We start from the raw sequence: 26,342 nt of genomic DNA, 5'->3' as shown, positions 1-26,342 counted from the left end.
GGGATGTGTGTATTTTATAAGGGAGATTGGGATTCAACTTCTAACCAACTTACAGTGAAATGACAGTGGCAGGGCACCTGGCCCGTGCCCACAGGAGCGTCTAGACAGCCCTGGTTCCTCTCGGAGTGGGGTGATCTGAATTACGTGCTTCCTGAACGAGCCCCCCCACCCATGCCCCATCCTGGGCCAGAGCCCACCAGCGCCCCCGGGGCCTGGGCCTCAGTGGGTCCAACTGATGGGCGTTTGGGGTTCTATGGCTTGGAAAAGTCTCCTGTCTGGCCGGCCCCTGGGCCAGTGTCCTTCCCAGGAGCCGTTCCCTTTTGCTAGGCAGCTGCATCCAACCTCGGTGCAGAGACCCCAGACCCCCAAACCTGCTGGGACGGTAAGTAAGCCCACAGATGAGGCCTGCGTGAAGCCCTGGCTCAGCATGAGTGTCGTTCTGTTGGCCTCTCTGTCTCCCTCCCGTCCTCCTGGGGCCTAGCCGTATTCTAGCGGGCGGCACTTCTGCTCAACGAACACCCACTTGAGTGCCTGTCCTAGAAGAGGTGCATCGGCACAAAGACGGGTGGCGGACAGAACACCTTCAGAAGATCCTGGACGTTCCTGAGGGTCCAAAGGCCAGAGTGCGTCCAGTGGGTTTAGAAAACGCACGGCAGCCCATGCTGGGCGACCACTGTCCCTGGGGCCTGGGAGTAGCTCCGCCCTGAGAGGACGGGAGACCCTCTGGCGGGCCCACACAGCACTGCTGGGAAAACAATCACAGACGGGACCTGATTTAAACTGAGACTCATTTTCGGTCAAAGGAAAAGTTTACAGAGACCTAACTAGGGCAGAGCTAAAGGTCAGAAGAGCGTGATATTCCTCTATGCCGCCTCTGATACAGTGTCTCTCCGGGTGAAAAACTGCCCCTGCCCATCCAGAAGGTTCGAAATGTCATGTGTGTGCGTGGACGCCACACCTGAGGAAGGACAGTGAGGCCAGGGGTCAGCCACGCGAGCCCACAGCACCCTCCCGGGGCCGCACCGGACACGAGCCGGTGAGTCCCAGAACGACGGTACCATCAGCACTGACGAGCCGAACCTCGACGTCCCTGAGGACGACCTGCCCAGCAGCCACCCACCCTCTAACCCCGCGGGGCCCCCCTGCCCTGGCGAGCCCTTCCCAGGCAGCCGGCCCACAGCCCTGTTTAGAGCAGGAGCTCGCAGCCACGCCCTACCAAGGACAAAGGCCACCAGGACACCTGCACCGGTTATTTCCGGGCAGTGCCGCTGTACCTGCACAGCGACATGGAGCCCTGATGTAAGTCTCTAAGAGATCACCCAAGTCCTGGAGGCAGTCCACAAAGGGGCCGGGAGTGGAAGCAGGCATCCAGGGGAGTTACAGGGCTGTGTGACAAGGCAGGGCGGCGCCTGGACGCGGGCTGCGGGGCAGCGGGGCGGGGGGGGGTCGTGGGGGTGTGGTGGGCGGCAGCCAGGAGCCACCGAGGAAAAGGAAGGGCTTCCCGTTGCGCCAGGGGCCCTGCCAGCTGCCCCTGCTCCCCCTCAGGGCACTGGCTGCCCTCACGGCACCAGGCAGAGGCCAAGGCCACAGCCTGGAGCTCACAGAGCCCCACCCGGGGGAAGATAAAATGGAGGGCTCGGGGACCTCCAAGACAGCCAGCCTCGAGGCGCCCAACTGTCGAGAAGTGGGCCAAACACCACGCACTCAGGCTCCCTCCAGGCCCTGGTCAGGTCCTGCTCCGCACAGGCACAAGGGCGCAGAGGCTTAACGCCACGGCCAGCGGCAGTCAGCCTGGAGAAGAGAAAGTGGGCAGGGACCCCTGTGATGGCACTGCCAGGTCCTGCCCAGGTCCTGAGCCGAGCACACCCCAAGATGTGCAGTGAGGACCCAGACAGGCCAGCCTCCACTGGACCCAGGCTAGCTCCCCACAACTCTCTGCCTGCCAGAGGAAACGAAGTCCCCTGCGGGGGCAAAATTACCCACAGTTGCCACAGGTTTTCAAACACTATATCCAGCACTTCGATAAAAATTTACCAAGCATGACAAGAGACAGGACCAAATAACCAAAACCAAAAGAAAACTCAGGCAATAAAAACAGAACCACCGGGCTTCCCTGGTGGCGCAGTGGTTGAGAGTCCGCCTGCCGATGCAGGGGACACGGGTTCGTGCCCCAGTCCGGGAAGATCCCACATGCCGCGGAGCGGCTGCGCCCTGAGCCATGGCCGCTGAGCCTGCGCGTCCGGAGCCTGTGCTCCGCAACGGGAGAGGCCACAGCAGTGAGATACTCGCGTACCGCAAAAAAAAAAAAAACAGAACCACCAATGACCCCACTGTTGGAGTTACTAAAGGCTTTCATATAACTGCAGAGACGGAGAATTTTACCAAAGAACTGGAATCTAATCTAAAGGATCTAATGTAAAACAGTCATTGAAGTCGGGAAGTTAACAGATGGGTTAACAGCCAGTTGGACACTGCAGAGGAAAGGATGAAAGAACTCAAGACAGGTCACTGGACAATATTCAGAGTGAAACAGAGACAGGACAAATTTAAAAAACGGAATGGAAAATACACAACACAACCTGAGACATAAGGAAAGGGTCTAACGTGTGTGCAACTGGGATCCTAGAAAGGGAACAGAGAAAGAACGGCAGAGAAATGTCTGAAAAGATACCTCCCAAGATTTCCCCAAAACAGACAAAAGACATTAAGTCACAAATACCAGAAGTTCTACAAATAACAAGCTGGACAAATACAAAGGAAACCACATCTAAGTACATCAGAGTCAAACCCCTGAAAGAAAAACAAAGCTATTTCTTAGAAGCAGGTAGTGATAAGAGATGGTAACTTTCAAACAGTGACAAGACGATGTAACGCCCACTCCACAGCACCACAGAAGGCAGAAGGCAGAAGCGGGATGACAGCAGTAAAGCTCCAGGAGAAACACCTGCTGCCCCAGAAGTCCACACTCACTGAAAATACCTTTCAAAATGAGGACAAAACAAAGATGTTTTCACATAAACAAAAGCTGAAGGAGTCTTCTCCTAGGAGGCATACTGTTTTTCAGACAGAGGACAATGATCCCAGATGAAACCACAGAAACACAGGAATGGAAAGGGTCAGAGCGGGTAGGTGTGAGTGAACACACTAACGGCTGGGGAAGCAGTGCCCACAGCGCCCCTAGCAGGGCCCGGAAGAGCATGTCCTGCCAGGAAAGGCCAGCTTCTAACTTAAGGTCAAGGGCACAGGACACAGTCTCTAGGGTAACCACCAAAGCAGTAATAAGTAAATAAATAACAAAGTATTTGAAGGAAAACAGAATAACGAAATACTTGACTAAGAGGTTGTAAGAAAGGAAAAACAGAGAACAAATAGAAAAATAGTAAGATATTAGAATTAAATTCAAATATATCAATAAGCACACTGAACTTAAATGGATGAAATTCTCCAATAAAAAATACTTTAAGACTTGGGCTTCCCTGGTGGCGCAGTGGTTGAGAGTCCGCCTGCCGATGCAGGGGACACGGGTTCGTGTCCCGGTCTGGGAAGATCCCACATGCCGTGGAGTGGCTGGGCCCGTGAGCCATGGCCACTGAGGCTACGCATCCGGAGCCTATGCTCCGCAACAGGAGAGGCCACAACAGTGAGAGGCCCGCATACCACAAAAAAAAAAAAAAAAAAAAATTTAAAACGATAAAAAAAATTAGACAAATACACACAATTATGTAAACGAGCAGGACCCTGTGGGGCCTTCCCAGAACAGGACTCCTCCACCTCAGACAAGCCGCCCACCTGCCTTTCGTCTGTAGAAAAACTTTAGTCAAAGAATAAATTTAACCAGAGCAGTGAAGAAAATTGCAGAAAGAAAGGAAAACAGTCAAGCAAGACAAAATAATAATAGTTTAGCCATTAAACAAAGTCAAGGACCTTTAGCTCCTCCTCAAGGGTGAGAGATACTGTTCTGAGCCACCGTCCTTGACACTGTTTTACAGATACTGAAACCCCCACCAGGTGGAAGAAGTTAACTGCATGCTGCCCCCAAGCACCGAGACCCCAGACCAGTTGGAACCAGAAGGCTGAGGATGTTGACTCCCGACTAGCTCTCCAACAACCAATCAGACGAGCGTCCACGAGCTGATCACGCCCCCCACAACCCCCTCCCCCACTCTGTCTTTAAAAACCTTTCCCTGAAAGCCTCTGGGGAGTTAGGCTCTGCTGAGCATTAGCTGCCTGGACTCCTTGCTTGGCGCCTGCAACAAACCCTGCACTTCCCTTCACCACAACCAGTGTCAGCAGGTTGGCTTTACTGCGTGTGGGCAAGAGGACCTAAGTTTGGTTCAGTAGCAGTTATATGCTGCTTATGAGATACATTAAATATATCATGAAGGATTGAATTTTAAAATATGGGAAAAGACAGACCACGCACATACTCAGCAAAAGAAAGCGGGTATAGTTATACTAACACCCAACACAGCAGAATTTAAGGGGAAAAGCGTTTGGTGATAAAGAGGGACATTTTATAACGTTAAGCGTCATTTCCACCAGGAAGATACAGGATCCTGAATCTGTATCCTCTTAACACAGCATCAGAATATAATGGGAGGGCTTCCCTGGTGGCACAGTGGTTAAGAATCCGCCTGCCAATGCAAGGGACACGGGTTCGAGCCCTGGTCCGGGAAGATCCCACAAGCCGCGGAGCAACTAAGCCCGTAAGCCACAACTACTGGGCCTGCACTCTAGAACCCGCAAGCCACAACTACTGAAGCTCATGCGCCTAGAGCCCGTGCTCCGCAACAAGAGAAGCCACCGCAATGAGAAGCCCGTGCACCGCAGGAAGAGTAGCCCCCACTCGCCACAACTAGAGAAAAGCCCACGCACAGCAATGAAGACCCAACGCAGCCAAAAAGAACAAAAAATAAATATAATAAAATAAATTTATTTTAAAAAAAAGAATATAATGGGAAACCAACAAGATAAAAGGAAAAGTAGATAAGTCCACATCTGCAGTGGGAGTTTTAACACTCTTCTTTAGAACCAGGGGACCGAAAAATTGGTAAGGATGATTTGAACGGGACTAACCAACTTGACCTAATGGACATTTATAGACCGCTCCACCCAACAGGTGCAGATACCCATTCCTTTGAAGTGCACATGACGCGGCCACCAAAATAGACCATGCACTGAGCTGTAAATCAAATCTCAGCACACTGGGAAAAAAGGGAAATCATTCAGTGTTTGTCCTCTGACCACAATGGGATTATACTAGAAACTGATAACACAGAGATAATAGAAAACTCCCAACAGTTTTCAAAACAAGTGGTACACTTGTAAATGACTTAATATCTAAAAGAAATAAAAATGGAAATTAGAAAATATTTTGAACTGATCATAGTAAAAATGTGACACATCAAAACTGTGTGATGTAACTAAAACCTGCCTAGAGAGAAATTTATAGTCTCAAATGCTTATGTTAGGAGAAACAGAAAAAATGAAAATCAAGAACCTAAGAAAGCTGAAAATAGTAAATTAAACTGAAAGAATCTAGAAGGAATGAAATAATAAAAGTAAATCAATGAAATATAAAATAAACGTACAATACAGATAAACAACACAGCGGAAGCCTGGCCCTTTAAGAAGGCTGGTAAGAGCGCTGGTGAGGCTGCAGAGGAACTGGAGCCCTCCTACACTGCTGGCAGGAATGCAAGATGGCCCAGCTACTTCGGGAAGCAGTCCAGCCGTGCCTCACAGTTGAACACAGAGCTCCAATGATAGCTTACACGATCCCATGTACATGAAATGTCCAGAACGGCAAACACAGAGTGGCAGAAAGCAGACTGCTGCTTGTTTAGGACTGGTGGCACGAGAGACATGCTTCCTGAGGCGATGACAATGCTCTAGCGTTGACCGTGGGGATGGCTGCACACTTGTGTGCATGTAACTGAAAACCAGTGACTTGCACAACATAACGGGTGAACTTCATCTCAACAAAGCCATTACCAAGGAAAAGACTAATAAAACTGGCAACCCCCTAGCAACATGGAGCAAAGAAAAAAAAGGCAAAATTACAAACATAAGACATGACAGAGGGGTCGTCACTACAAGTGCCGCAGACACGAAAGGGAAACCGGGAATGTTAAGGATAACTTTACTCTGATACATCTGGTCTCTGAAGTGACACAGACAAAGCCTTTGCAAAATACAACCTAGCAAAACTGGAATGAGAAGCAGAAAGGCTGGCTAGTTCCACATCTACTACAGAAACTGAAGCCACAAGTACGATCTTACCACAAAGAAAGCTAAAGGCCCCGATGGCTTCACTGTGAGTCTTCCCAAACATTTCAAGAGGAAACAGTACTGGTCGCCACTGGACTGCCCAGGGTGCAGGGCACGAGGGGGCACCTCCCAGCGTCGGGGCAAGCACGGCTGCGACACACCCAGTTGACGAGGACACCGCAAGAACACAGGCCACCTGCACAGCTCCACCCAAAATACCAGCAATACCTGGAGAGGGTAACTTGGCATGACCACATCTGGGTATGCAAGGGTGCTTTAACCTTAAAAATCAGTCAGTGTGGTGGTCCAACGGTTAGGACTCCAAGCTCCCACTGCCGGGGGCCCAGGTTAGATCCCTGGTCAGGGAACTAAGCTCCCGAAAGCCGCGTGGTATGATACCCCCCCAAAAAAATCGGTCAGTGTAATTCACCTCGGCGCAGATTAAGGGGAAAAACCCCACATGATGATCATACCAATACATACACAGATGACTCAACACCCTTCACTATAAAAGCTCCTGGCAATTAGGGAAAAGGAAACACCTTCAACCTGTTACCTGATAAAGGCATCTTAGAGCACACGTCTAAGGCGCTGGAAACGCTCTTGGGAGCCAGGACAGAGCCGAGGACACCCCCGCTCCTGCGCCCTGCTTCACCCCTTCACACCCCACAGGGCACCACAGGCATGCAGACAGCCAAGAGAAACACACGACAGGCATACAGATCAGAAGGGAGCAACTAAAACTGGCAGCAGACACAACTGTATACATTAAGAAAACAAAACAAGAGGGCTTCCCTGGTGGTGCAGTGGTTAAGAATCTGCCTGCCAATGTAGGGGACACGGGTTCGAGCCCTGGTCTGGGAAGATCCCACATGCCACGGAGCAACTAAGCCCATGCGCCACAACTACTGAGCCTGCACTCTAGAGCCCGCGAGCCACAACTACTGAGCCCGCATTCCCCAACGACTGAAGCCCGTGCGCCTAGAGCCCATGCTCTGCAACAAGAAAAGCCACCGCAATGAGAAGTCCACACACCGCAACAAAGAGCAGCCCCCGCTCGCCGCAACTAGAGAAAGTTCACACGCAGCAACGAAGACCCAACGCAGTCAAAAATAAACAAATAAATAAAATTTTTTAAAAAAGAAAAAGAAAACAAAGCAAGAGATCCCAAAGCTCAATTAGTGAGACTGCTCACTGCGTTTTGTATTTTTAGATCTAACGTCAACACACCTCAGCTGCGCTTCTATACACTGGAAACACAAGACACCATTACCCGCGCTCGAAACACAAATACTTAGGAATCAATCTAACGAACAAAGTGCAAGACCTCCTCATCAAAGATGAGAGACAGCAGAGAACACGTAAAGAAATAAGGGAGGGCTTCCCTGGTGGCGCAGTGGTTGGGAATCCGCCTGCCAATGCAGGGGACGCGGGTTCGAGCCCGGGTTCGGGAAGATCCCACGTGCCACGGAGCAACTAAGCCCGTGCGCCACAACTGCTGAGTCTGTGCTCTGGAGCCACAAGCCACAACTGCTGAGCCAGCACGCCTAGAGCCCATGCTCCGCAACAGGAGAAACCGCCGCAATGAGAGGCCCGCACACCGCAGGGAAGACTGGCCCCTGCTCGCCGCAGCTAGAGAGAAGCCCGCACGCAGCAAAGAAGACCCAACGCAGCCAAAAATATAAAATAAATAAATTTAAAAAAAGAAAGAAGGGATATTGATCGATTGGAAGATTCAGTATTGTTAAAATGAATGTCAATTTTCCCCAAATTGATCCACAAACCCCAATCAGAATCCCAGAAGTTTTTTTTTACAGAAATAGACAATCTGATTTAAAAATTTATACAGAAAAACAGACGGCCACGAACAGCCCAGACACCCCTGAGGCAGAAGAACAGCTGGGATTCAAGGTCTCATGCCACAGATCCTGAGACAGGTTATAAACCCGCCATACTGAAAACAGTCTGGTATTGGCACAAACAGACCAACAGAAGGGGTCAGGGACAGCAGCAACAGGCCCCCACCTAAGATCAAAACAGTGGTGCCACCACTGTGCGCTGGGAGGAATGGCTGTCAACAGGTGGCACCTTGTCACCTGGACACCCAGTGGAAAGCAGCAAACTCTGACCATCTCCTCACAACAGACACAAAGACCAACCCCTTAGAAGTCCTCAATCCAACGGGAAATGTAAAACCAAAAGCTTCCAGGAGGGAACACAGGAGAATATTTCCAGGATTTGGGGCAAAGATTTCTTAAACGGGACACAAAAACATTAATCACAAAGGAGAAGATGGATAAATTGTACTTCATTAGAATTAAGAGCTCTGTTCATCAAAAGATACTGCTGAGAGGTGGAGGGCAGCCAGGACGGGGAGGCTACCTTCCACGCAGATGCCCAGCCCTGGCCTCGGCCCAGGACATGCCTGCTGGACCCCAGGGTGTGCCCATGCTCAGCATTACTGGATGCTGGCAGGCAGGACACACTGGCCAGCAGGTCACAGAGCTCCAGAGGCCCAAGGCTGGCCAACACTGGGCGGTCCCCTCCATCTCTGCCTGTCATGGGTTTGAATTTGCAACTTCCTCATGCCCAGTGATGCTGCGTGCCTGCCGACAAATGCTAATCAGCCCCCCTGAGGCCTTCTTTTGACCACATACTCTCTGCATGATACCACAGATACATAACATCGTATCATACATTCGCCCAGACCCACGTAACGTACAACACCAAGAGTGAGCCCCAAGGTAAACAAACCGTGGGCGCTGGGTGATGATGAGGCGTCACTGTGGGTTCACCATTGAGGTGTCACTGTGGGTTCACCATTGGTAACGATGCACCGCTCTAGGGGATGTCCATCCTGGGCGATGCTGTGCATGTGTGGGGACTGGGGGGTATGGGAAATCTCTGTACCCTCCTCTCAATTTCACTGTGAACCTAAAACTGCTCTTAAAAATAAAGTCTATTTAGGGCTTCCCTGGTGGCGCAGTGGTTGAGAATCCGCCTGCCAATGCAGGGGACACGGGTTCGAGCCCTGGTCCGGCAAGATCCCATATGCCGCAGAGCGGCTAAGCCCATGGGCCACAACTACTGAGGCCCGCACACCTAGAGCCCGTGCTCCACAACGGGAGAAGCCACTGCGATGAGAGGCCTGTGCACCGCAACAAAGAGTAGCCCCCGCTCGCCGCAACTAGAGAAAGCCCGTACACAGCAACGAAGACCCAACACAGCCATAAGTAAATAAATAAATTAATTAATTTAAAAAAATTTTTTTCTTCAATTCTTAGGTTGTCCCTGGGGAGGCAAGCAGAGGGGGAGGGGCGGAGGGAAGCAGGTAATGGTAGGCTGGGGAGAAGGGAGTCCCCAGCTTCACTGCCCTCCAAGAAAGAAGATCCCCAGGTGAACCTGAGAAGAGGGACAGAAGCTCATTCTGGAAGCCCCCCGGCCCCAGATCTGCAGACCAGAACCTGCTGTTAACAAGACCCTGGGTGTCTGAAGCCTGGGAGAGAAGAAGATCTGAAGGTCACGGTGGGCAGGACACGGCTGTGGCCGTGGGCACGCTCTACACAGAAAGGGTGACAGATGACAGCAGCCTCCTGGCCTAGACCACTGCTAGGGCTCACTTGCTCATACACAGGCCTGCTGGCAGTTCGGCTGGAACCCAATAAATACCAAAGACTTAAAAAATAGCTGTGGGCAAAAACACACCTCCCATGGATGCGTTTCACGAGAAGTTGTGGTGAGATTTCCCTAGGGGCACAGTGGATAAGACTCCACGCTCCCAATACAGGGGGTCCGGGTTCGATCCCTGGTCCTGGAACTAGATTCCACATGCATGCCGCAACTAAACGCTCACATGCCACAACTAAGGAGCCCACGTGCTGCAACTAAGGAGCTGGCAAGCCACAACTAAGGAGCCCACGAGCCACAACTAAGGAGCCCGCCTGCCGCAACTAAGACCCAGTGCAACCAAATAAATAAACAAATAAATAAATAACTTCCCTGGCGGTCCAGTGGTTAAGACTTTGCCTTCAAATGCAGGGAGTGCAGGTTCAATCCCTGGTCAGGGAGCTAAGATCCTACATGCCTCAAGGCCAAAAAAATCAAAACATAAAACAGAAGCAATATTGTAACAAATTCAATAGGGACTTTGAAGATGGCCTATGTTAAAAAAAAAGGAGGGGGATTCCCTGGTGGTCCAGTAGTTAAGACTCTGCGCTCCCAATGCAAGGAGCTTGGGTTCGAGCCCTGCTCTGGGAACTAGATCCCGCATGCATGCCACCACTAAGAGTTTGCATGATGCTACTAAAGATCCCACATGCCACACTGAAGACCCCACGTGCTGCAACTAAGACCTGGTACAGCCAAAACAGATAAATAAATAAATATTTTAAAATACATAAATAAATACATTTTTAAAAAGCTGCAGTAACCATCTGGACACACAGCTCGGGAAGATGCACTGGCTGGGTCACCGGCCTGGCAGCAACAGGGGTGTCTACTCACAGCCTGAAAGTTTCTGCCAAATACCCACCCAGGGACAGACGGTCTAGAGAGCAGGTCTCTCCTCAGCCTGCCCCGGCGAAGGCTTTACCCTCTGTGGGTCGGAGGCGGGGAGGGGAGGCGCTGTCTGCAGGGCCGTTGCAGCCCCAGGCAGCAGAAACAGGAGGGCAACCTGGGGCAAGGAGAAGAGAGTGAATGAAGCCTTCAGATGCGCTCTAGGGGCTTGGAATTTACGTGGAAGGAAAGGAGGTGGCACTGGTGGGCGTCGGACAAGTCTGGGGACCCCGCTGGGGGATGGGGGCAGGGGAGTGTCGTCAACCAGAAGAGGACAGAGAAGACCGTGTCACACTTGTGCCCCCCCCGCCGCCCCCAAACGGCCATCCTGAGGGGACCACCGGCAGGCCCAGCGGCCAGAGTGCTGGACTCCCCGCACACTGCTGTCTCATCTTCAACAGCTTCACAAGGTCAAAGTCAGGGCCACAAATGCACCTGTTCAAGGTGTACACTTCAATGGCTCTTAGTCTATTTACAGAGCTATGCAAACATCACCATAATCTAACTTAAAGACATTTTTATCCCTCAAAAAGAACCGCCCCTACCCCCACCCCACCCCCGTCACCACCCCCAGTCCCCGGCACCCACGGATCTGCTCTGTCTGGAACTGCCTCATCTGGACGTTTGGTATTCAGGGAATCACACAACGTGCGGCCTCCAGTGCGGCTCCTCCACGGGGCGCCGCGCCGCATCCAGGGTCACGTTTCTCTGCAGGCGGCACGCCGCTCCACCGTGTGGGAGGCACCCACCCCTCGGGTGTGGGCGAGCCGGGGCTGCTGGGCCCCGCTCACTCTCCTCCACCCGGGGGCGGGGCCACGTCTGGACCCCTGGACGAGGTGCCCGCCCCTTCGCCCCAGAGGGGCGGGAGGAGCGCGAGGCGGGGAATGGAGCAGCCGCCTCCAGAGCCCCGCCCGCCCGTACACCTGTGTCCGCTCCCCGACCGCCCCTGCGGCCCCCGCGGCTCCGGCTCCGGCTCGGGCCACGCTCAGGAGGCAGAGCGGGGCCCTGACCCGAGCGCCCGCACCTCCCTGCAGCCCCCCTCCCCCCCCCCCCGGCTCCCCACCCCGCCCGAGCCAGGCCGGGGCAGGCCTCGCCGCGGGGCAAGGCGGTGACCACGGACGGAGCTCCACTGCGCCACCTCGTGGGACCGCCAGAGCGCGCAGCTTCATCCCGTCAAGCAACAAACGCTTTTATGCTGAAACGGTACCTTTCAAAAACTGAAAGACATTTTAGTGAAAGATTCTGATATTGAGGGTCGCCCACCCACGCACACTGTCTCGAGGACCCTTCCAGCACTCCATGCAAACGGGGGCGACGGCCAGGCCACCCGCCATCGGGGAAAGCCTGCGCGGCACACGGAAGGAACAGCAGGGGAGGACAGAGCTCGAAGAGGCCACCGCTCCCACGAGAGACCAGACGCCGTGGCTCCCACGAGAGCCTCGCAGGACCGCCTCACAAGGAAGGGTGCGGATAACACGGAGCTACTCCAGCTGAAACCGTGAAAGCAGAAACGCAGGCCTGGCTGGAAGATAAACTCTCTCAAAGCAGAAGGTAAGTAAGTGGGAAACAGGAAAGGAGACCAGAAGACAGGTCAGCAGGGCAGCAGAGTGAACAAAGAAGACACAACGGGAGAAGCCACAGTGACTCCAGAAGCCGGAGGCGGGAGGCCGCGGGGGAAGGGCCGCTGGGGGCACCGCACGTGGACCTCTGAGCCTGAAGACAAACAGGAGGTGCTACAGCCCGGAGAGCAACGCAGCGTCCCACACAGAGGATGCCGAACCAGGGCATCCACCTGTCCCACAGGCGCGCGGGACGCAGGGAGACTAGGGGCACCACTGTCCAAGTGCTGGGGAGACCAACTTCCAGCCCAGAATCCTGCCAGACTATCCCCAAAGCTTGGGCAGAGGGAAGACCACAGGGGGTCAGATGCTCAGAGGCGCCCGTTCTCAGAAGCCACGGGGCACGTGCTGTCACATAAGTACGAGGACACAGGGCCAGGAGCGTGGGTCCTGCAAGGAGAGGCGAGGGGAAAAGAGACACGAGGAGGCAGCGAGAGCAGAGGCCAAGTGGAGGGGCCAGAAGGCCCCAGAAGGCCCTCTTCAGGAAGGCGCGATGGACAGAATTCCCGACACACGCAAACGCCTGCAGGGCAGCCGAGGGCGCCCCACCGTCCAGGCACAAGGGGAGAGCAGAGCACCGTGCTCTCGGAGAAGGCGGGGCTGGCGAGGAGGGGATGAGGTCAGCAGCCCCTCGGGACACCGGCCTGGCTGCAACTGGCCAGCCGCAGGAAGATGCTGAAGAGTCCTCCCCAGGGGCCGAGGGGGGACGGGCACCCAGCTGCCCAGCTCCTCAATCTGTGAAAGTCTCCTATCCGTCCAGACGGTTAATCCAACAAGGTGCTCCAATTAAACACAAACACTAAGCTACTGGGACACGGAGCCCGACAGCAGAGGGAGGCTGACCAAGAGCCAAGATGGGGTCCTCCAAGAGGTCCCCAAACCAAAGGATACGCGGGGTGCCTTCCGTCCGGCACACCAGGTAGAGGCAGGCCGCGATCACGTGGGCCATCTTCCGGCCACGGGTCAGGTGCTTGCTCACGGCCATCTTGAAGAAGTTGAAGGCTGTGTCCAGGCAGTGTTGGTTCAGCTGCAGCTGGTTCCCCAGATGATGGATCTGACGCCTCCCTAGGACACAACATGAAACGTTACCGCGGGTTCCCAACTGTCCGTTAACTGACAACTTTGTTAAAAATAAAAGGGTCACACGACCGCCTCAGCAATTTAAGATGGAAAGTGAAGATCTACCCTTTTCCTTTTACACTTTTAAGTTCACTTTTTGCATGGGTTCCAGTAAAATTTTATGTATGGACACTGGATGCAAATTTCCTATTATTTCACGTGCAGTGAGACGCTCCCCTCCAGGCTGGAGTGGCATCAGGCCCAGGGGGCAAGGGCCCTTCTCAAGGGCCCTGAGCTCAGTGTGTCTGGAAAGGGCTCTGTGCAGGCCGGCCAGCCTGGTGCTGAACACCATTAAACAATATGGCCAGCAAGTTCCACACACTCAACCTCAAACGCCCCCTCCCCGTGGGTGAGCTCCCCAGGCTCTGCCTCCTGCTCCCACAGCCAGGGGGTGGGTCATGCCCACCCAGCCTTCCCTAAGGCCCCCCCACCAGCCTCGGTGAGGCCACGGACAGCACAGGCAGATTCAGGGAGGGAGGGGCGCGGGCCCTCGCACGGCCAGGATGTCAGCTGACCCGGGCCACAGTCTGTGTCCACACCTCTTAATGAAGCAAGGCCATCTCAGAAGCTGTGGGCCAAAAGACGGCAGCAAGAGAGGAAGCAGACATGCTGCCCACACACCAGCGAGCCATCGTGGGCCATCCCGCACGCGGCAGCGCGTTGCCCTTGTGAGCCAGAGCGCCCACAGCTTCCTACGTCTCTGCTCCAGGCCCAGCCCACACCCACCTCCATGTGCTGTGTTGGCACAGCGAGCAGACAGGTCCCAGCACAGACTCCAGTTCCACCCAGTGTCCTCGGCACCCGAGACCCTCTCTCCTCTGGCGAAGGCCGCCCTACGCTGGGCCAGGGACCTCTGCTTCGCCCACAAAGAGCTAAGAGCCGATTCCGCTGCGCTCTTTGACAAGGACCATGGGCTCAGGGAAGCGAGGGCTGTGTGGTCTCCTCCAGCCTCGGCCGCTAACGGTATGGCCCACACACCCCACACACGCCAACACTGACCGCCGGCCAAAGGTGGGCACCCAGAGAGCCAGCGCCCCGGGGAGCCGGCCACAGGCACGCAGGCTGGCAGCCCAGGGATGGGCCTGACGACCGTGGCATCAGGCAGTCAGCATGTCCCAGAAGCGTCCCTGCCCTTTGTGGCCCTGCTCCCTCGACCCCCAGCAAAGCTCGCCTGGAGCCCACACAGCTCTGAGGCCTCTGGTCAGGTTGCAGTGACAAGGGATCACGCTCGCCGTGCCAGAGCCGAGTCCGGGGAACAGCCGACATACTGACCATCTGGACAGAAAGACAGGGAGGCTGGGCACTGGCTCCCCGTCAGCACTGCATGCTCTCACGCCAGACACACCAGACAGACAAACGCGGTCCACTCCGCAGCCCAGCCGGCTCGGAGGTAAACGGGGCGGCGGATGGGAGACCTGCTAATGCCGGGGTCTCGCTCCCAGCCAGCTCCTCAGTGCGCGTTTGGGAGCTCCTGCAACGGAAGGTGAGAGAGAGATGCTCCCCAGAGGAGCTCACAGACGCCAGGACCCACCCCACCCCCCACACCATGGGCCAGGGCCCCCCCAGCAGCTTGGGGGGCTTGAAGTTATTACAGTAAGTTATAACATCTTTATTGCAATGTAAGTCACGTACTGTAACATTTGCCCACTTAAAATGTTTACAGGTTGAGTGGTTTAGTATGTTCACAGAGTTGTGCGACCCTTACCACACCTTGGTACATTTTCATCACCCAAAAGGAAACCCTGTACCCACTGGCAGTTACTCCCCACCCCCCCAAATGAGTTTTTAATTCACGCAAGTTCAGCAGCACAATTGGCAGACTGAACAAATCATATGACGCAGGCATGTGTGCAGCTTTTAAATGCACGAAGATGTTATTAACAAATGCAAACTCATGTAAAACAGACTCCTGATTAACCAACCACAGCTTCCTCTCCTTGGAATAGTAAATGAATGCAAAAAGGCAACGCACTAGCACAGAGGGCGTTCAAATTTTTGACATTTTGTAAAAATAAGGCCTGCTTCTCCCTTCGAGACGGTGGCCAAACAGCATCCTTCCAGGACGGTGGTGACGGCAGAGAGCACGAGAATGAACACAGAGCAGCATGCGGGCAGGCAAGTGCCCCGGGAACATGTGGAAGGAGGGTCTAACCTGGCCCAGCTCAGGAAGCTAAGCCACGACATCACAGGGCTTCCCCCAGAAGCCTCCCTCGGGCCGGAAGGACCTTCACAGCGCCAGCCAGGCCTGTGCAGCTGGCCTGACTCACGGTGCACTAGCATGTCACACCTGTCCCCACGCAGCGACACACTAGAAGCCACTCCCATGGTCACATCCAGGGGCACTCAGAAGCCAATGGGTGCCCCAGGTGGGCGACAGATGTAAAGAGTTCAATTTAAGACCCGCGTTCGTATAAACATGAACTAACAACTGAGAATCTGTAGAAAACGCCAACATGAAGAGGGAGAAACACCAAGCTCCACAAGCAGACTGCTAACAGAAGAGAGCTTGGCAAGCCCCATCATAACCTCAAAATATTAGAAAGATGTTGATTCATAGAAATGTATGAATAGGCTGTAATTAAAAAGACACAGTCCGGGGCTTCCTTGGTGGCACAGCAGTTAAGAATCCGCCTGCCAATGCAGGGGACACGGGTTCGAGCCCTGGTCCAGGAAGATCCCACATGCAGTGGAGCAACTAAGCCCATGTGCCACAATTACCGAGCCTGTGCACTAGAGCCCGCAAGCCACAACTACTGAGCTCGTGCACCATGACTACTGAAGCCCGTGCGCCTAGAGCCCGTGCTCCGTAACAAGAGAAGCTACCGCAGTGAGAAGCCCACGCACCGCAACGAAGAATAGCCCCCGCTCGCCGCAAACAGAGAAAGTCCAAGTGTAGCAACGAAGACCCAACGCAGCCAAAAATAAGTAAATAAAATAAATTTATAAATAAATAAATAAAAATAAAAAGAGAGCTAGGAGTTGGAGGAAGGGACCCTCCCAGAATGCAGCCCCAAAGGAGAAGGGCAGCTGCCAGGTGACAAACCACAGAGGGAGGCTCACAGCTGACATGGGCAGGCCTCTCCCTCCAGACAGGGAGCAGACTTTTAGGCAAGAAGGATTACTAGAAATAAAGAGGGCATGTGATAAGAACATACGAACACCACAGGAAGAAATAACAGCCCTACAGTGTGGAAATTAATAAGGGCAACTCGCTTAAAACGGAGGCAGGAAGCCCTGAAGGGGGCGCTCCCACACCAGGCCCTCCTTCCCAGCTTGCTTCGCGTTTCTGGGCAGGAAGAAGCTGGTGCGCTGCCCTGGGAAGAGGAAGGAAGATTTTCTCCCGGCCCAGCATCAGCCCAGCCAATGAGAAACCGCCACCACCCTCAACTCTCACTTTCCTTCAATGGAGACTGGAAAACCTTCAAAGCAGTCCCGCCCAACTTCCTCCTTCCCCCGCCCCCCCCACCCATAAAATAAGGCTCCTCTCCATTGTTGCAGGACTTGCCTGTGGTTTGCCATAGCTTGCGGGTCCCGAACTGCAATTCCCCTGCCTCTCCCGAGTAAACTCATGTTGCTGGTAACATAACTGGCTGTTGTATTTGAAGGTGGGCAACAGTATGTACTTAATAGCTTACCTTCAAAACATACAAAGTAAAACTTGACAGAACTAACAGGAAAGGGACAATGCTACCTGACAGAATTCCGAAGACTAAAATGGTGCAGGGATGAGGGCCTTAGCACAAAAGGCGCTGCTGCAGGAAAGATCTGCTGAGGGCCACTGGGAGCAGCAGGCAAGGCTTCAGGGAGAAGCAGGGTATTGCACAGCCACTAAGTTCCTCCCTGCAATCTTGCAGTAACATGTGCACATTAACATCCCCCCTCCCCGGGGAGGTGGACTCAGTTTCCCTCCCGTTTCTGAGTGCGGCTGGACTCAGTGAGTTGCTTCTAAGGGGCAGAGGATGGAAAAGAAACACGTGAGACATTTTGTGGAGGACCCTGGCAGTGTTCTAGGCCAACATCACCAGAGCCAAGTCACATGACCTGAGGTAGCCCTGTTATGGGGCAAAGAGAAAGGCGCCACGTCTTTGTGGGATCTCCCCCCAGAATCCACAGCAAACTCAAACTGAGGAACCTTCTATAAAACACCCACCCAGGACTCTTCCCGTGTGTCCAGGTTGGGAGAAACTGTCACAGATGGGAGGAGACTATGGAAGGTGAGGCTACATGCATCCCGGGGGCCCTGACTGGACCCTGAAGCAGAGAGGGCATGAGTGGGCAGACCGGGACAGGGAGCCAGGTGTGCAGCGTCGTCAGCAGCCCTGTGCCACGTGCCACACCTTCTCAGCATGGATCACTGTGCCAAGGTTACGGACCATGTGTGTGTTACCGGGAAAGCTGGGAACCGGAATGCTCAGGACGCTGTATCTGCAACTCTGCTGTAAGTCTGCAGGTCTGACACCATTTTAAATAAAAACTTTAAAAAAATCCACAGAACTAAAAGGAGAAATAGCTATCTGTAACACAACATGGTAAATCAACTATACTTCGACAACAACAACAACAACAAAAAAAACAAAAAAAGAAATAGCTATCTCAAAACTTGGACGTTACAGCTAGACCAAAGCTTAGAGAAATGTACATCTTAAATGCAAATAGTAGAAAAAGAAAGCCTGAAAAACTGATGAAGTTTCCAACTTAAGAAGCCAAAAAAGAATAATGAACTACACAGAAGATGTGGAAGAAAGAGAATAATAAAGAACAGAACCCAATCAAATAGCAAACAGACAGCAGATCAACAAAGCCAAATGCACTCTTTGAAAAGATTAACACAATTGCTAAACTGATAAATTCCTAGCAAGATCAATCAAGAGAAAAAGGGATAAAGCATAAATTACTGATGTCAGGAATAAAAGGAGAACATCACTAAAAATCCAGGAAACACATTAAAAGCATAAGAGAATATTATGAAAGACTATGGCAACAAATCTGAATTTGAATTACTGAAACAGATATTAAATTGAAAAGCACATCTTACCAAAACTGACAAGAAGAAATAGAAAACCTAAGTGGGCCCAGTAAAATCCTATTTAAAATTGTCCTGTTAAAGAAATGTATCTGTAATTAAAATCTCCTTACAAGGAAAACTCAAAGCCCAGATGGCTTCGCTAGTAAATTCTTCCACACATTTAAAGAAGAAACAGGTAAATCACACACAGCTCTTAAGAGAACAAAAAAAAGAACAAGGTGTCAAGACCCAATGAGATTTATTCCAGAAATGTGGGGTGAGCTTCCCATTCACAAAATCAATCGGCGTAATCAATTACAATAACAAAATTAACAGAAAAAATATATCATCATTTCAATAATACAAAGAAGCATGTGACAAAATGCTAACATCATTCTCAATAACAGAGAAATACTGACCACTTCCCATCACTGTCAGGAATCAGACAAGAACACCCAATCCCACCATTCTATTCAGCACCTCCCTGGAGAGTGTAGCAACACACAGCAATAAAAGTGTAACAAAGCCCTGAAAATAAATGATGACCATAAAGACGGGAAAGGAAGAAGCAATAATGTCTAGTCCCAGACCACATGAGTGTTAATGAAGGAGAGAATTTATAAACTATTAGATTTCATAAGTAAACGAAACAATTCTCCACAAATTGATCTATAGATTCAATGCAAATCCCAATCAAAAAACCGGCAGGTTTCCCTGTGGAAACCAACAAGCTGGTTCTAACATTTATTTTGAAACGCAAAGGAGCTAGAATGAACGAGCTAGAACAACAAAGCTGGAGAACTCACACCACCACGTTATCACTGGAATGCCCAGCGATCAGGACGATGTAGCACTAGCTCAGGACAGACAGACCAACCGACAGCAGTTACAGAGTGTGTCTGTGGTGTCTTACCAGAGTCTGGAATTGACTCCTCCGTCTACGGCCACTTTATTTATGGCAAATGGACCAATGCAATTGACTAGGAAAGAATGGTCTCTTTGATAAATGGTGTTGTAACTGGATGTCCACAGTGAAAAATGCAAACCTCAAGGGAGCGGATCAAGATGGTGGAGAAGTAGGACGCAGAGCTCACCTCCCACAGATACATCAAAAATACATCTACAGGGGCTTCCCTGGCGGTCCAGTGGTTAAGACTCTGCGCTTCCACGGCAGGGGGCGCGGGTTCGATCCCTGGTCAGGGAACTGAGATCCCACATGCTGCGAGGTGCGGCAAAAAATTTTTTAAAATAAAAAATAAAAAATACATCTACCTGTGGAACTCTCACAGAACATCTACTGAATGCTGGCAAAAGACCTCAGACCTCCAAAAGGGCAAGAAAATCTCCACGTAACTGGGTAGGACAAAAAAAAAAGGGAAAAAAGAAAGAGAGAAGGGAATCAGGACAGGACCTCTGCCCTGGGAGGGAGCTGTGAAAGAGGAAAGCTTTCCACACATGGGAAGTCCCCTCACTGGTGGGGAGATCTGTCAGGACAGAGGGGAGCGCAGAGCAGAGAGAGACCTGCACAGAGGATCGGTGCCGACAGGCTCTCCACAGTCTGAGACGCCCGTCCACGGGGACCGGTGAGGGCTGGGTGCTGAGGCTTGGGCTTTGGAGGTCAGACCCTGGGGAGAGGACCGGGCTTGGCTGCACGAAGACAGCCTGAGGGGGCTGGGGTGTGGTGCGCCACAAATGAGGGAGTCCAGAGAGGCAGGGCACCACTGTTGGGGGGCACACAAGGAGAGGAACAGGCCCACCATAGGAGCTTCTTTGTCCATGCTCTCACGCGGCAGGGCACCGCCTGCAAGAGCTCTAGGGGCAGGCGCTAGTCGCTGCTGCCATCTCAGACCTCAGAGGCAGTGCGGGCCAGCGCTGCCGAGGGTCCTGTGAGCAGGTGCAGGTCACTGCCCCCACCTTCCCGGAGCATGGGCAGCCCACCACTGCCAAGGGTCCCTCGACCCGGCGCCAACCACTGCCCCGTCTCCCCGGAGTACGTGCAGCCAGCTGCCTCCACCAGGGACCCATGACCAGAAGCCAACCGCTGCCCCGCCCCCCCGGGAGCGTGCGCGTGGGCCATGCACCTGCACGCCCCTCTCAAGGGGATAAAGGCCGGCACATGCTGAAGGAGACAGCAAGTGTCCAAAGCAAGAACAGCCCTCACGCCAAAAACATATGAAACCCACACAAGCTACACAGAGATGTGCCGGCATATACAGAGCCCTCCGGGACGACAGTAGAGATTTGTTTCTCCTGAACTCACAGAGTAAGGGAAACATAAACAAAATGAAGAGGCAAAAAAAAAAAAAAAAAAAAAAAAAATGAAGAGGCAGAGGAAGCACTCTCACTTAAAAGACCAAGAGAACTCCCCTGAAAGAACAGTGAAACCTCTTCAGTCTAACAGACACCAGGTTCAAAAAGTCAGTAATGAAAATACTGAAAGAATTAAGAAAGACTATTGACAGAAATGCAGATTACTGTAAAAAGGAACTAGAACTAGAAAGAGGAGCAAAGAAAAATTAGAAAATTCATTTGCTGAGACAAAAGCTGAGCTAAAGGCAGAAAAGCAGAATGAATAATGCAGAAGAAAGAATAAGTGACTTGGAGGACAGAATAGTGGAAATTACCCAATCAAATCAGCAGACAGAAAGCCAAATGAAAAGAATGAAAGCAATGTAAGAGACATATGGGATAATATAAAGCAAGCCAATGTACACATAATAGGGATTCCAGAAGGAGAAGAAAGAGAAAAGGGGACCGAGAATGTGTTTGAAGAAATTATGGCTGAGAAATTCCCAAACCTAAAGCAGGAAACAGACATCCAGATACAGGAAGTATAGAGGGTCCCAAACAAGATGAACCCAGACAGACCTACACCAAGAAATACTGTAATGAAAATGACAAATGTAGAGATAAAGAGAGGATTCTAAAGGCAGCAAGAGAAAAACGGAGTTAATTACAAGGGAACTCCCACAAGGCGATCAGCTGATTTCTCTGCAGAAGCACTGCAGGCCAGAAGCGAGTGGCAAAATACACTCAAAGTCTTGAAAGAAAAAACCCTGCAACCGACTGTAGGACACTCTACCCAGCAAGACTATCAGGTAGAATAGGAGAAATAAAGAACTTCTCAGACAAGCAAAAACGAAAAGAATACAGCAATACTAAACCTCTCCTGAAAGAAATACTGAAAGGTCATCTCTAAATAGAAAAGCAGCAAGAAGATATAGGAAGGAGGAAATCACAATCGGACAGTAAATCACTTAAATTATCCAGTTAACAGATCAAAAAGAAAAAAAAACCTATATGTGAAAGCAATGATAAACACAAGGAACAACAAAAGGATAAACATGAAGATGTAAAAAGGGACAACAAAATCATAAAATGTGGGGAAGGACAGTAAGAAAATGCAGATTCTTTTTCTTTTTCTTTTTTTTCAGAATGTGTTTAAGCCTATATGACTATCAGTCTAAAGCAAGCAGATATAAGAAGGCGTTGACACACTTGAAAAACAGGGCAACCGCAAATCAAAAATATACAACAGATTTACCAAAACCGAAAAGAACACAAGCATGAAAGGAAATCATCAAACCACAAAAAGAAAAACAAAAAGAAAGGAACAAAGAAGAAACAAAGAATCAACTGCAAAACAAGGTCTGAAATGGCAATAAATATACATGTATCAATAATTACCTTAAATGTCAATAGACTGAATGCTCCAATCAAAAGACACAGAGTGGCAGACTGGAGTTTAAAAAAACAAGAGCCAGGCTTCCTTGGTGGTGGATCAGTGGTTAGGAATCCGCCTGCCAATGCCTGGGACACGGGTTCGAGACCTGGTCCGGGAAGATCGCACATGCCGCAGAGCAACTAAGCCCGTGAGCCACAACTACTGAGCCCATGTGCCACAACTACTGAAGCCCACGCGCCTAGAGCCTGTGCTCCACAGCAAGAAAAGCCACCGAAATGAGAAACTCACACACCGCAACAAAGAGTAGCCCCCGCTCACCACAACTAGAGAAAGCCCACGCACAGCAACAAAGACCCAACACAGCCAAAAATAAATAAATAATTTTTTTTTAAAAAAAAGAGCCTATAACACGCTGCCTACAGGAGACCCACTTTAGGGCAAAGGACACACACATATTGGAAGTGAGGGAATGGAAAAAGACATTGCGTGCAAACTGAAATGACAAAAAATGGGAGTCACACTATTCGTATCAGACAAAATAGACTTTAAAACAAAGGCCATGAGGAAAGATAAAGGACACTATATAATGATAAAAGGATCAATACAAGAAAAGGATTTTACACTCATCAACATATATGCACCTAATATAGGAGCACCAAATACATAAAACAAATACTAACAGATAAAGGCAGACCAAGATAGGAATACAGTAACAGTAGAAGACTTTAACATCCCACTCATTCAATGGACAGATCTTCCAGACAGAATCAATAAGGCAACAGAGGTCCTAAATAATACAACAGTTAGACTTAATTGATACTTTCAGGACATTACATCCAATAAAAAACCACCAGAATACACATTCTTTTCAAACGTACATGGAACACTCTCTAGGACTGACCACATACTAGGGCACAAAACTAACCTCAACAAATTTAAAACTACAGGAATTATTTCAAGCATCTTCTCTGACCAAAATGCCAATGAAACTAGACATCAACCACAGGAAAGAAATAAGAAAAAAAAAGAAGACTACATGAAGACTAAATAACATGCTACAAATACCTTAAGACAGACAACAATGAAAGCACAACCATACAAAATCTATGGGATACAGCATGAGCAATTCTTAGAGGGAAGTTCATAGCAATACAGGCCTTCAAAAAACAGGAAAAATCTCAAGTAAACAACCTAACCTACCACCTAAAAGAATTAGAAAAAGAAGAACAAACAAAACCTAAAGTCAGCAGAAGGAAGGAAATAATAAAGATCATGGAGGAAATAAATGAGATAGAGATTTTAAAAAATAGGGAAAAAAATCAGTAAAACCAAGAGCTGGTTCTTTGAAAGGGTAAACACAATTGGCAAACCTCTGGCCAGGCTCACCAAGAAGAAAAGAGAACCCAGATAAACATAATAAGAAATGAAAAAGGAGAAATCTCACCTGACACCGCAGAAATACAAAAAAAAAAAAAAATAAGAGAATACTATGAACAACTATACAGCAACAAATTTGACAACCTAGAAGAAATGAACAACTTTCTAGAAACATACTGCCCACCAAAACTGAATCAAGAAGAAATAGATGATTTGAACAGACCAATCACTAGAAGTGAAATAGAATCTGTTAAAAAAACAAAACAAAACAAAAACCTCCCTACAAACAAAAGTCCAGGACCAGATGGCTTCACAAGCAAATTCTACCAAACATACAAAGATGAATTTATACCAATCCTTCTCAAACTCTTCCAAAAGAATAAAGAGGAGGGAACACTCCCAAAGACATTCTATGAAGCCACCATCACCTTGATACCAAAACCAGACAAAGACACCACCAAAAAAGAAAGTGACAGGCCAATATCTCTGACGAACACAGATGCAAAAATTCTCAACAAAATATTAGCAAACCGAATCCAATAACACATAAAAAAGATCATACAGGGCTTCCCTGGTGGCGCAGTGATTGAGAGTCTGCCTGCCGATGCAGGGGACACGGGTTCATGCCCCGGTCCGGGAAGATACCACATGCCGCAGAGTGGCTAGGCCCGTGAGCCATGGCCACTGAGCCTGCGCATCCGGAGCCTGTGCTCTGCAACGGGAGAGGCCACAACAGTGAGAGGCCCGCGTACCACAAAAAAAATAAAAATAAAAAAGATCATACACCACGACCAAGTGGGATTTATCCCAAGTTCACAAGGATGGTTCAACATTCGCAAGTCAATCAATGTAATACACCACATTAACAAAAGAAAAGTCCAAAACCACATGGTCATCTCAAATGATGCAGAAAAAGCATTTGACATGATTCAACATCCATTTATGATCAAAACTCTTATCCAAGTGGGAATAGAGGGAACATATCTCAACATAATAAAAGCCACTTATGACAAACCCACAGCCAATATAATACTCAACAGTGAAAAGCTAAAAGCCTTCCTGCTAAAATCTCAAACAAGACAAGGATGCCCACTCTCACCACTTCTATTCAACGTAGTATTGGAAGTCCTAGCCAGAGCAATCAGACAAGAAAAAGAAATAAAACGTATCTAAATTGGAAGGGAAGACGTAAAATTGTCACTACATGCAGATGACAGGGTACTATATATAGAAAACCCTAAGGACTCCACACAAAAACTACTAGACCTAATAAATGAATTCAGCAAAGTAGCACGATACAAGACCAACATTCAAAAATTGGCTGCATTTCTTTACACCAACAATGAAATATCAGAAAGGGAATGTAAAAAAAAAATACCTCTTGAAATAACACCAAAAAATATATATATATACATATACACCTAGGAATAAACCTGATCAAGGAGGTAAAAGACTTATATGCTGAGAACTATAAAGCATTAATAAAGGAAATTAAAGAGGATTCAAAGAAATGGAAAGACATCCCATGCTGTTGGACTGGAAGAATCAATAGTGTTGAAAGGGCAGCACTATCCAAAGCAATCTACAGATTCAATGTGATCCCTATCAAAATACCCAGGACGCTTTTCACAGAACAGGAACAGATAACCCAAAAATTTATATGGAACCATAAAAGACCCAGAATTGCCAAAGCAATCCTGAGGAAAAAAAACACAGCAGGAGGCATAACTCGCCCAGACTTCAGACAATACTGCGAAGCTACAGTAATCAAAATGGTGTGGTATTGGTACAAAAACAGACTTACAGATCAATGGAACACAATAGAGAGCCCAGAAATAAACCCATACACCTACAGTCAATTAATCTTCGACAAAGGAGGCAAGAAAATAAAATGGGAAAGATAATCTCTTCAGCAAGTGGTGCTGGGAAAGTTGGACAGATGCATGTAAATCAATGAAGTTAGAACACACACTCACACCATACACAAAAATAAACTCAAAATAGCTTAAAGACTTAAACATAAGACATGACACCATAGGGACTTCCCTGGTGGCGCAGTGGATAAGACTCCATGCTCCCAATGCAGGGGGCCTGGGTTTGATTCCTAGTCAGGGAACTAGATGCCACATGCATGCCACAACTAAGAGTTTGCATGCCACAGCTAAGGAGCCTGCATGCTGCAACCAAGGAGCTGGTGAGACGCAACTAAGGAGCCTGAGAGCTGCAACTAAGGAGCCTGCCTGCCACAACTAAGACCCGGCACAACCAAATAAATAAATAAATAAAGGACATGACACCGTAAAACTCCTAGAAGAGATCACAGTCAAAACATTCTCTGACATAAATTGTACCACTGTTTTCTTAGGTCAGTCTCCCAAGGCAACAGAAATAAAAACAAAAATAAACAAATGGGACCTAATCAAACTTACAAGCTTTTGCACAGCAAAGGAAACCAGTGATAAAGAATCTGCCTTCCAATGCAGGGGACTCGGGTAGATCCCTGGTCAGAGAATTAACATCCCACGTGCTGCTGGGCAACTAAGCCCTCACACCACAACTACTGAACTCGTGCACCTCAACGAGAGAGCCCATGCGCCGCAAACTACAGAGTCCACATGCCGCAACTAGAGAGAAGTCCAGCGCTGCAACGAAGAGCCCAAGCGCCACAAAGAAAGATCCTGCACACCTCAACAAAGATCCTGCGTGCCACAAC

The 26,342-nt window shown here is 49.9% G+C and overlaps 1 protein-coding gene across 8 annotated transcripts in view; it reads right to left on the bottom strand.

Annotated features, from left to right (window-relative positions):
- BRF1 (BRF1 general transcription factor IIIB subunit) overlaps positions 1–26,342 on the bottom strand; it is a gene marked incomplete at its 5' end in the record, with an annotated part of 71,371 nt that overhangs the window by 31,507 nt on the left and 13,522 nt on the right. For 7 of the 8 annotated variants that reach the window (XM_082681786.1, XM_082681787.1, XM_082681788.1 and 4 more), the window contains one exon: positions 13,335–13,508. The exons of the other annotated variant lie outside the window; for it this stretch is intronic. In XM_082681786.1, the coding sequence (XP_082537912.1) occupies positions 13,335–13,508 (174 nt within the window). The remainder of the gene's footprint in view (positions 1–13,334; positions 13,509–26,342) is intronic. 8 annotated transcript variants of the gene reach the window in all.

Source organism: Grampus griseus, assembly GCF_964374135.1.
Source record: "Grampus griseus genome assembly, chromosome: 2".
Lineage (NCBI taxonomy): Eukaryota > Metazoa > Chordata > Mammalia > Artiodactyla > Delphinidae > Grampus > Grampus griseus.
The sequence above is the reverse complement of the archived record's forward strand: the minus strand, read 5'-3'. Positions and strand labels throughout refer to the sequence as shown.